This window comes from Canis lupus, chromosome 5, assembly GCF_048164855.1.
Source record: "Canis lupus baileyi chromosome 5, mCanLup2.hap1, whole genome shotgun sequence".
In the NCBI taxonomy this organism is placed as follows: domain Eukaryota; kingdom Metazoa; phylum Chordata; class Mammalia; order Carnivora; family Canidae; genus Canis; species Canis lupus.
Genome location: NC_132842.1, coordinates 46,730,824 through 46,743,374, shown reverse-complemented (window position 1 = coordinate 46,743,374; position 12,551 = coordinate 46,730,824). Strand labels below are relative to the sequence as shown.

Genomic DNA, 12,551 nt, shown 5'->3' with positions numbered 1-12,551 from the left:
AAGTAAATATTAAAATGGGGAACCTTCAGAAGTAGGATTATCTTTACTCCAAAGAAGCTGTTTGACTTGCAGAGAGATCTAGAATGGGAAATACCACTGGCATTTATTAGAAACAGGTTTCATAGCCTTGTGATATGGATAACAATGGGAAAAATATTTATTATAAGGAGAAAAAAAATTAAAAAAAAAAGTATTTTAAACTAATTACCCAGCTCCGGGCAAACTTACATTAAGCTTGCTGATAAATCAACCCCTCCACCCACCCCCACCCCACCAAGTGACAAAGCACCAGAATGGATTCATTATAGAGACAGCATGGGCTGCAGTGTACCCAGGAGAGTCGGGCATAGGAAGATAACAGCAATGTATTTGTGATTCAGGGTCCCCCGAGTACACCCAGTGGCTGGAGACCTGAGATCTGAAGGACTGTTTTGGCTCATTAGATTCTCATTATAACCAGCAGGAACCCCACCCAGGTTGTTGGGACCTCTATGCCCTCCACAGGCCCTAGCAGGAAATAGTGCTTTCTCCTCGGTGAGGAATATCTTGAGAAAAATCAGCTGTCTCCACCCTCTCCCCAGATGTTATCACACTGGAATCATGGAGTTGGGTGGGGACAGAACAACAGCTGAAGCTGGAAGAGCAATCTGGCTGCAGTGTCTCTCACCTCACTGCCTCCCCAGGTTTGATTCAGGTGGCTGTGCTGCCCAGCCCTCCCGGTTCCCTTTCTCTCTCATCTCTCCTTTTAGGTTCTTCCCAAAGCAGTGTATTCAAGTATATAGAATGGCCTAGAAGGAAAGTCCCTCTCAAAGATAAACGGCAATAACAATAAAAATGACAATCGCTGCTAAATACCAGGAACATACTAGCTGCCAGGCAGTGTGCTAAATGCTTTCCAAACCTTTTTTCTTCTAATCCCTTCCACGGCCCTGGAGCAAGGCCCTGCAATTCTCCTTATCCGAACTGGAGGTTTAGCGAGGTACAGTAACCCAAGAGCATGCAACCAGAAACTGGCAGAACCAAGATTTGAAATTTAACCCACTTTTTCTATCTCCCAAGTTAATGTTTTAACAGGTACATTTGGAGTATCTCCCTACCTTCGACAGGGAGCAATAAGATCTTTATTGTCAACATGCCAGTGTTCTTAATACACAGTGACAGAGGCAGCTCTTAGATGCTCCCGGCACTAGTGGAGACTTCCAGGGTTCCCACCAGCATAAAGCTTTCAGCAGCTGCTAGTTTTCTCAAGAGTCTTCCCTTGGGAGCTCTTCACAGATGCTTTGATAATGGGACATCTGTTGATAGGGGCTCCCAGCAGCTGCTCCCCGGGAGTCTTCATGTGTCCCATCTCCTTTGGGCTCCACACTGGAAAGGCAAGGTCCTGAAGGTCAGGCTACATGAGATGAGCTGTTTGCCCAGCACAGGAGCAGGACCATGGCTCAGGTGAGAGCCCAAATAATGGCCAAGAAGAAATGCAGTATATTTAAACCAGAAGCAGGGTCTAGCATCAGGCCAAAGGATGGGACATGACTCCAAGCAAATAATTTCAAGATCAGTACACACAAACTGTGGGGGTGGTGAAGGAAGCTGAAGGGAAGTAGGTCAGGACAAGTAGCCAGTAATTCCCCCAACATGACACAGTATGGAGAGAGAGGGAGCAGTTTGGTTGTTTGGTCAGTTTGTCTATTATCTGTTTGGTTTTTGTGTGGAATGGGGTCCAAAGAAAGGGGCAGGCCTGTGGAGTGAAGGGTCCTGAGTAGTGCTAGTTGCATGTGGCCTTTAACAGTTCTGATTGCAACAGACCAGCTGAGCATTGCTCCTACCACCCCCTCCCCGGGGGGCTATCCACAGCTGCGTCAGTGTTTCTGCACAGATGCCTTCTGAACTGCATTAGGGACAGCAAACGTGTAGAATAACAGAGCGTCTCACTTAGTTGCATTTGCCAAGACCTTCCACAGACCCACTGACTGTCCTTATTCCAAATGAACTCTTAAACTCCGTAAAGAAACCCACCAGATGGGTTAGAGCAGACACTCTTTTACACGATACTGTTGTATTCAACACCAGAAAAATTTGGAAATGTGGCAAATCCCAAAATTTGGGGACTTAGAAAGGCAGAGTCCCAGAATTAGGCTCAGCATGGCAGCTCTATTAGTTTAAATCTTATATATGAATGATCCTTTCAAAGAGTTGACATTTGAAGTTCCATCCAGGCGATGGAGCTAAGAGATGTTCCTGTACTTTTCTGATAGTAGGTGGCTTCGCAATAGAAACATGCACACAGGGATTGTCCTACCAGGCTCTGGGATCAGACAGCTTGAGTTTAAAACCCACTTACAAGCTGCGTAACTTTGAACACAGTACTTAACGTACGGGCACTGCTCCGTGATTCAGATTACTCATTGGCCAAGTGGAAAATATAATGCCTACTTCAAAGGGTTATTGTGGGGATTCAAATGAGATAATGTATAGAAAGCACAGAGCACAATGTCTGGCTCATAGAAAGTGTACCAAAAGTTTAACTGTCATTATCATCATTACGATTACTATTATCACCATCAGCATTATTACCCTTCCCAATTCCTCCCTTACTTTCCCAAGCTTCTGCTAATCTTTTACTTGGACTCTATCTCTTTGGCCATGAGTCAAAAGAGGATTCGTGATATGGAATTGTTTGCCAAAGCATGTGCTTAGGAAGTTCACAGCTGGTCTCTTTGGGTTCAGTATCTAAGGTTAGGGTTAACCCTCATTGTACTTCTTGTTTTATTAATAATGCCATGACATGGACTGTTTATAAGTTATTTTTCAAAAATAAGTAGCTTATGTGAACCTATCTGTATTTTCAGCCTAAATTAACTCTTAGTTAATATACTTACTGAGTAAAGCAAAACTGTCTTGATTTGTCCCAGACCTGTTTCTCTCAAGGAAGCTCCTTAGTTTTTGTTTGTTTGTTTGTTTGTTTGTTTTTTGAAAAAAAGAGCTGCTCAGTATTTTTGGTTTTAAGTAAAAGTAAATGTCTAATAAAATATCAGGGACAACTTTTTTTTGATCATTCTCAATCTGTAAAGCTAATACTGATATTTACTAGTTAATATAATTTTACCAACCTTTGATAATCACTTCCTATAGATCGTCAGGTTTTATTTTGGGGATAATCACTAAAGGTTTTTTTTCAGGAGTTTAAAAATTAGTTTTGGCCTTTATATACAGTAGATGTTCCTTTAGGTAGCGGTCTCCATCTAGTGGACACATTGCTATATTACAGCCTACAAAGAAAAATAACAAAGCCTCTAGAATATCCCCTTTCAAGCATTTTATTGACCTATTAATAAATTTTTGGTTTTAATAAGTATTATTGTGAATACTATAAAATATTTTAAGATACATAGCATTATTTTTCCCCAAATCTTACGGTGGAAAGCTTAAGAAGTTGCTTAATTTAATTGGAAAAATTCTAATAATAGAAAATAATTTACTGATTTTGAGAGGATTATATTGGTATGACCCAGTTGAACTGAGAAAAACCAAACCAAGAATCATACTCCTGTATTTCTTATATTTCTGCTTATGAATAGCAGTGAAATATATTTTACTTTTTAAAACAGTAAGACTATCTTGATATTGAAGGGAAATAGAAACATTTTCTTATGTGTTCACATTCGGTCCTCTTCATATTAAAGAGCTGCAGTGACTGTCCCTAGTGCAGAAATCTCCCCCTTTTCCCTTCCCATTCAAAGAACTTTAGTGTCTTTTAGCTGAATAGTAAATGCCTTCAGAAGCCCTCTTTAAATACTACTATCATATGAAAACTTCTCAGAAGTCTGGATTAAACCCAGCTTGGATTTATCTTATCACTTTTATTTTTGTATCTCAGTGTGCTCATAAAAGGTGCTTAGTAAGTGCATATTTAATTAAGCGTATCCAAGAAGGGCTTGCTTGAGGTCCTGAATAAGTCTCTCATGATTGGAGATCCTTTCTTCTTCTGGCCTCCCTCAGGATTGCCCAAAGCCCCACATGCATGAAGTGCCTTGTCCAGATGAAACATATGTCCCCTGGTTGTGTGTGTCAGTTGCTAACATACATTTATGGTTTGCATAATTATTTATTAGAGCTGGAAGAGCTTCAGAAACAGTAGAGGATTAAATATAGTTAGCTCAGTAATTTTGGTCAATTACCTTTTTTTTAAAATATTTGCACAGATATCTCATTACTATTATTATTATTATTTTTAATTCATAGAGACAGAGAGAGGCAGAGACACAGGCAGAGGGAGAAGCAGGCATCATACAGAGAGCCTGACGTGGGACTCCCTCCAGGGTCTCCAGGATCATGCCCTGGGCTGCAGGCGGCACTAAACCGCTGTGCCACCAGGGCTGCCCGATCAATTACCTTTTCTAGGAGCTTGTATCTGTGTCTATAAAATGAGTGTTTAACTTGATAACTTCTCATTGTCTTTTGTGACCAAATAAATACATCTATAAAGTGATGCAAGTCTTTTTTTTTAAGATTGTATTTATTCATGAAAGACACACAGAGAGAGACTGAGACAGAGACAGAGACAGAGACAGAGACAGAGACATAGACATAGGCACAGGGAGAGGCAGGCTCCATGCAAGGAGCCCGACATGGGATTCAATCCCAGGACTCCAGGATCATGCCCTGGGCCGAAGGCAGGCACTAAACCACTGAGCAACTCGATTCCTAGGTGATGCAAGTCTTAAAAAATTTAATTGGAAAAACTTATTTATGAATGGCCAAGCTAGATTATGAGTTTCTCATTCATTCATTCATGCATTCATGCACTCATTCATTTATTTATTTTACTAGATTAATGTGGAGTCAGTGTTTCTTATTCAGTTGTAGATTCATAAGACATCAAGCCCTTCACTGATCTTCCACGTTGACCTCCAATCTTGGGTCATAACACCATTTATTAATAACTCCAATGGAAAAAAAATAACTCCAATGGAGAAAATAAAAGAATGTTTTTTTTTTGTTTTTTGTTTTGTTTTTTGATTTTTGTTTTTTTTTTTAATTTTTATTTATTTATGATAGTCACAGAGAGAGAGAGAGAGGGAGAGACACAGGCAGAGGGAGAAGCAGGCTCCATGCACCGGGAACCCGACGTGGGATTCGATCCCGGGTCTCCAGGATCGCGCCCTGGGCCAAAGTCAGGCGCCAAACCGCTGCGCCACCCAGGGATCCCAAGAATGTTTTTATGTTAGCTAGTTAATAGTTTGGGTAAAGCCTGTAAAGGGAAAACCATTGATAACAACTAAACTTGAATTCACTTATTTTTTTATTCATCCAACAATTTTTTAAACCACATACGTACTGGGCTGAGTTATTACAGTCCTCTCATAAGAGCATGTGAGACTTGACTTTATACTGACTGATACCTGACTAGAAAAGCTCATTGTAGAAAAGTTTATCCCAATTGAAAGGACTGTGAAGTTAAGAACTTTGTAGTTTTGTCTTTTCCCACCTCTAAAATCTGTACTGTCCAGCACAGTGCCTTCTATTTATTCAGTCATCCATTCAAATCACTTAGTAAAGGTTTCTGAGGTGCCATGCAAAGGGCTAAGGACACTCTGAACCTCCATTCTCAGCTCACAGTCTAGGAATGGAGACCAAGTGGGAAGCATTTTCAGTTCATTGTAAATGCTACCAATAGGAAGTGGGAAGATGTCTTGGGAACAAGAGAAAGGCATCTTATAAAGGTGGGGGGCATCAGGGCAGCCTTTCAGGTAAAGGTTAAGTCCTCAAGGATGAGTAACAATGTGTTGGGGGATAAGAGGATTGAGTAGTCAAGGGAGCAGAAGATTAGGTAGTGATGGCCTGAGACAAGGAGGTGGTGGTTCAATAGAGTGTATCATAAGTGGCTGATGGAAGAAGGTTGCATGTTGAGGCTGGGAAAATCGTTAATTGCAACTGAAAATGGATAGTTCAGACTCTCGGTCCAGCTGAAAAATTTGGACTTTATCCTGAGGACAATAGTGAACTACTGAAAGGTTTTGAATTGACAAAGATCATGGTCGGATTTACACTCTAAGTAGACTCTTCACACAGTACAGAGAGGAAAATGGATCCAAGCAACTAACTTAACAGCTGTTGTAAAAGTGTAGATGATAGTTGATGAAATCTTGAACTTAATATATCAGCTTTGGGGATGGAGGGAAGTGGATACAGCTGAAATCGTGTTTGGATAGGTGTAGGCAGGAGGGAGAAAAAGCCTAGGTTTGGGGAAGCAAGGATATTAGGCTTATAATGGGAACTTGTTGAACTGAACCCAAATAGTTACAGAATTCCTATGTATTTGTTCTTTTCCAAAAAGAAATTTAGTGGAACTATTCTTAGTAAATGGTTCCTTAGTAGAATGTACTTAGTAGAACTATTCTTTGCAGAATGGTTCCTTTTTAACTCAAATTTAGACAGACACATGTCTTGAATCTAGTTGGTTAACAAAAGTATCCAAAGCTTAAGGAAGATAAGTATATGAAGTCAATGTGTCATTTTTTTTTACTTTTGTGTATTTTAATATTAAATTTTTTAAATAGTGGGAATCAGCTGTAAATGTTTTCACAGTGACTTCCTAAACTGAGAATCTCCCTTTACTGAAATATCAACATGCAAGTGTTCATAACAATTTTTATTCCTTCTCCTTCTTTCACAGTTTTGATGTGGACAATGGCACATCTGCGGGACGGAGTCCCTTGGATCCCATGACCAGCCCAGGATCTGGGCTAATTCTCCAAGCAAACTTTGTCCACAGTCAACGTCGTGAGTCCTTTCTGTATCGATCCGACAGCGATTATGACCTGTCTCCAAAGTCTATGTCCCGGAACTCCTCCATTGCCAGTGATATGTAAGTATAATGATGAGCAAAGGAAAAAGGGAGCTTCTATAGAAAATCAGTTGGTCGATTAATGACATGATAAAACCAATGACATTTGTTCAACTGCATCATTCTCTATGTTAGAAAGAACAGTGAGGAAAATTATACAAGCTGAAGATAAATGGTAGACTTAACTTGAGTACCCTGTCACTCTTGAAAAGAAACATTTATTTTTCCCAGAGAATACACTGTCTGAGAAAAGTGAGAATTAAATTTTTAATGGAAGCATTTATATTTAAAATGCTAGCTTATATTTATGCAGGATGAGTTTTAGCTACCTAGGCACATGAACATTTCCTAATATTTCAAAATCCTTTAAACTCAGTTATTACCTTGTAATAATAGAATGAATAGCAGTTTGAATATATCTCAGTAGATGTACCCTGTAGATGTTTGCACTGGTTTGCCTTATCATTTGAGAGATCTTGGGAGAGTTTTGCTAAAATTAAACCATTTTTGTTTTGCTAAAATTAAACCATTTTTGGAGGCAAGCACTGAAAACATTAGACAGATTTGAGTATCACTTAAGACATGGCACAGCTTGGAAAATAATTAAAACTGATAAGCAGGTTTGCAGATAATATACCATCATTAACTCATTTTCTCAGAACATTTCATTTTTGTGTTTACTGTAGTGTTCACTAGTTTTCTAATTTCTGGAGGCTTCTAAATAGGACCTTATTCAGTACCTGTGCTATCATTTGTAACTCTGCCCCTATATAGAGTCAGTCTCCACTTTAATCCTCTATATCTGGACACTTGTCCAATAACACCATCTTTCACCATCTCAAAAACTCAGTACAGGTTAAAAATCATCATATAGGAATTAGATGGTATGAAGTCCCCGAGGGTCCAGTGTTATTCATGGTATGCCAACAGGTGATCAACCTATCCCCACAAGTCTAAATGAGGCTCTAGAAATGAAATTGTGTTTTACCCATTTCTCAAACCTGTGGTTCTGGTTGCCATTTTATTAATCGTTGTAAGATGATAATACTACATTCTCTCCAGGAATGAGCAACAAAACTGTGGTCATTTTAATTCAAACATTTAATTACTAAAATCCTATTTTGTAGCTGTCTTTGTTTGAAGCACTACAAGAGACATAAGAAAACTGTAAGACAGGGCTCTAGATCTCAGTTAACTAATCATCTCACAGAATGACAGGTCTTAGATCTAATAATTATTGGAAAAGACGACAGGGAAGCCCTAATATGTGTCCCTGTGAACTACAGGTAAAGGTAAGGGTGTCTCACCATCTACCTTTAATTATGCACAGATCTATACCATCGTTCCAAAGATACTCAATCTACGTTTGCTTTTCTCTGCTTTTTTAGCAACGAAACTTCTTCAGTAAGCTCTAGGTCTCCCTAACCTCCTGCCTCTAATCTCAGAGATCTACATCTGTTCTCTACAGTTCCTTACCATGTTGTATTGCCTTGATATTCTGATATTCTTAATCTTCTGAAATCTATCCTCCATTCATAGTGACCTCAGAAAATCCGTTAATTTAAGTAATATTTCTCAGTCACCCATAGAGTGGAAGAAATGGGGCCATCGTTAGAGGAAACACAAAGTGCATCTCATCTCCTGGCCTTCATCCCTGTGTGTCCTCTTTTCCTTCCTGCTCATAAACCTCCTCTTTACCAGCATCTTTTATCACCTTGCAACATACTTCCCCAAAGTATAAGACTGTGCTTTGGAAAACTCTTTTGTGTATGGGTTTAACTATCAGCTTTCATGAGATGATGTACTCTTCACTGTCTCTGGCCCTGCAACCTCAGTTGAGCCACAGATCTGTAGCATTTAAATGCTTTCTGGAAATTTGTACTTTCTTATTCAGCTGTACTTCACAATCATTATTCAATTCAGTACATGTTGTTTATTAATAAGTGAGCTTCAGATCTATAGCACTGTTGGCTTCTGGAAATTTATACTTTCTCTTCAACTGTTATGCACATTATTAGTATATATTCATCAATAATTCATTGTATAAGGTGGACAGTGGTGTCCATTCTTCACTCCAAAACAACTTTTTTCCCAGTGGCCCTGTCTCTATGTTATTTTTATTCCATATTCTCATGTTTGAAATTCAAGACATTCGTTTATTCATTAACACATAATGAAAACACTTATTGAGCAAATATGATGTATTCAAAGCTGCCAATCTGCAGATAGTGGGATGGCTGACATTTTAGACCATTGTGATAACCAATGGTGAGCAGCCATCCTTGAGGCATTTATAACTATGGGAGCCAAGAGAGGAGAAGGACAGTTTGCCAGTTAGGGAAAGCCAGCTTAGGGTGGTAGAGGGGAACATTTACATAATGGGAGGCATAGAAAATCATGGCTCACTTAAACAATGACAGTCTAGTTGATGTCAATAGTGAAATGTGGCAGGAGAGAAAGAAGATTTGAATACAGTCTTCTGGGAGCTGAGAGTTACAGAGGTTTTTAGCTGGGATTTGACATGCTCATTTTCTTATTTTTATTGCTTCTGATTACTCTATTGTTGAATTACTGTGTAGAGTGAAGCAATTTCAGGCAAGTAAATCATGTTGAAATTTGTAGAAACAAAGTAGGCTAAATATAATACAGGCCCAGGTGAAGGAAGCAGAAGTGGAATGATGCAATTGGTCTAGTAGATGGAGACTTACAGAAAGGCACGCGTGTGTCTGTGTGTGTGTGTGTGTGTGTATTTGTGTGTGTGTGTCTGTGTGCATATGTGTGTGGGGGTTAGGGGACAGCCAGTGGGCAGGAGAATCAAAAAGAATGCTGAAGTTTTACCCTGAACAGGTAAATTAGTGGTGATGTTACAAGAGGAACACAAGGATAGAAAGTGGACAATATAATGGCAGATAATAGGTAATGAATTTGAGTTTTACATGATGAGGCTAGAACTCTAGGGAAAACAAGACTACAGTTAAAGGACAAGAACAGAGAGTAGAAACAATGTCCAGAGGGTGAGGAGAAATTAGAAGAACCAGTTACCTGCTGTAATTGCTAGGTTTGGGTTGACAGCCGAGTGAAGAGAATAGAGCTAGAAGAAGCCAGTGGGTTGAAGAGTGAATTGAAAGCAGAAGGATCAGCAGACACAAGTGTCTCTTTCAAAGTTGACAAGTTAAAGGGGGAGAGAAGACTAAAGCTGCTTCAGGGAGAATTAGGTTTAAGGAAAGATTTCTTTGAATTCAAGACACTTGAGCTGAGACAAGGAGAAGCCATTAAATATGGAGCTGTAGCTGCTGACAAAAATAACCATCGTGAGCTCAAGTAAAGGGATTGACTTTGGAAAAGTCATAGACAAGTGATGTCATTCATTTTCTAAAATTTTAGTAAATTGATTTTTGGAAACCAGTGTATAGATTATTTCTCTCAGACCCTCTACTTTGCTCTAGTAAAGATGAAATAGTTCATGCATTTTATGAAAAGCCTGTATTTCATATTTAAATGGTGCTTTTCTTTTCAAAGCAAACTTACAAGGATGACCTCACTTTTCCCTGTACCTGTTCAAGAATTTCTTTACCTGACTGCACTCATAAGAATGACATATTTAATCAGGCCTTGATGCAACTCTATAAAGTTTTGAAAAATAATATCTTGACATGTTCAGCTTTCTCATTCCCCGGATATTTACATTGGAACAAAAAGATTATAGGCTCCTGGAAAGCATACTTTTTACCAGGGAGATCAAGTTTCTCTGAGAAGCAAGATGAATAGAATAATTACCATTTCAGTCTTTAATCTGATAGTATGTGTATCTTCTACACGTAAAGGATTATGCTTTCTCTTCATTTGACTTCACATGTGGCCACATGTAAACCTCTATTTTCTTATCTTACCTGGTTCCTAATAATGCTGGAAAGCTTATTCAACGTCTGTAATTCAACTATCCTTTACAGAGAATGACATCACCATATATCTTAATCACTCTTGATGATTTTATACTTATTGTTCTAGTTAGCATTTTCATTGAGAAAACCCCTTAGAAACCTCAAATACAAACAGTACCACTAAAGGTCTGTAATTATCTATGTGAATGAAATGTTTTGGAAAACCTTTAAATGCTCTTTAGGTTGAAATATAATTGTTTATTTTGTTGAGAAAGTGAGATGGAAAATCATTGCTTCCTAATAGGATGTTGTCATCTTATCTTCTATAAATAGATACTAGTTAAATAGTGGAGACATCAGGAAAAAATAAGACTAATAATGGGCATAATAATAATCATAGCACTCATTGCCTGTGTGTGTCACCCTTCACTTTGGCCAGTATTTTCACATCTGCAATCTGATACTTTGATTACTTTGAAACTTTGCATAGTCCTATGGATAGGAACATCGTTCTGCCATTTTATAATCAAGAATCCAAGGTCCTCAGAGCTTAAACTTTTTTTAAAAAGCACAGTAAGAAGCAATAAAGAAAATGTGTGACTGGCTCTTGGAAAATATATATACCTCTATAAGATAAGGCTAACCATAGCATCTAAAAACTTAGCTTACATAAGGCAAAAGAGAAATTTCTGGCAGCTTCTGCTCAGAAGACTGCCACATAGTTTGCTCAATATGTCCCCAGTAGCAAGAATAAGAAGAAAGAGGAAAATTTTAAGTATTAGCATAAATACAGTCGAGAAATAAATACATGAAAAGTGAATTTAAACTACCATTAATAGTAAAAAGTATTTTACCACAATGGAAATGACAGTATAGCAGAAGGTTGCCCAAATGTTGTCATGAAGATACACAAAGAAATTTACAGAATAAGTGAATAATTACATAAAATGTATACTGTTGTTTTCCTCTAAAATTCCTCAAAATGCATTTAAAATTGTTTTTAAATTCTGAATAATGGTTATTTCTCTTGCTGCACTTCCTCCGGTAATGTAATATTCTTTGTATTTACAAAAACACATATCCTGAGAAATTTAACAGGAGGATTATCAGAGACAAGACACAGAATTTAGTCATAAAATTATGAGTTTAGTGAATACAAGTTACCTGGCAAAGGACTGCAGTTAAAAGGTGTTTCAGTTCACCTGGATAAGGGGCCCTCTAGTCCCTATCTTCTACTGAATAAACATTAACATAGAGAATCCAGAGGCAAAGCAAGTAGCTCTTTATCCATACTTAGATACTTATATATACAGAACATGGGGGGAAAGGTACAGAAGGGGCAACAAGGGGGAGGTGAGTGGACTCAATAAACCATAGAAAACTGGGGCCCTCTTGGCAGTCTAGCTCATAGGTCCCCATCATCCTATAGAAGTGCAAGACCGCATCGAGGAGTCCTTTGGAATGCCTCTCAGGTAACGGACAGCATCCCTCATCCTCTTCTCACATTGCTACCCTGGGTTTAGCAGTTAGCAGTTCCCTCACCACCTCTTGAGCCCTGAATGTGAGTTTTCTGTCCTATTCATTTTTCTCCACTTCTTGAGTAGAAGGATGCTGTTGCCACTAGTCCTCAGTTTGAAAAAGGAAGGATGGTTGCTTGTCTCTTCATCTCTTCTGTTACAGGTTACATTATTCTTCCTTGGCCTTACTAGAGTATCTCTTAAGAGGAAAATAAGAGGTGCCTGGGTGGTTCGGTCGATTAAGCATCTGCCTTCGGCTCAGGTCGTGATCCCAGGATCCTGGGATCCAGCCCTGAGTTGGGCTCCCTG

The 12,551-nt window shown here is 38.8% G+C and overlaps 1 protein-coding gene across 41 annotated transcripts in view; it reads left to right on the top strand.

Moving 5' to 3' along the window:
• Positions 1-12,551, top strand: part of PDE4D (phosphodiesterase 4D) — a 1,448,272-nt gene that overhangs the window by 1,214,600 nt on the left and 221,121 nt on the right. For all 41 annotated transcript variants that reach the window (XM_072826549.1, XM_072826537.1, XM_072826539.1 and 38 more), the window contains one exon: positions 6,674-6,865. In XM_072826549.1, the coding sequence (XP_072682650.1) occupies positions 6,674-6,865 (192 nt within the window). The remainder of the gene's footprint in view (positions 1-6,673; positions 6,866-12,551) is intronic.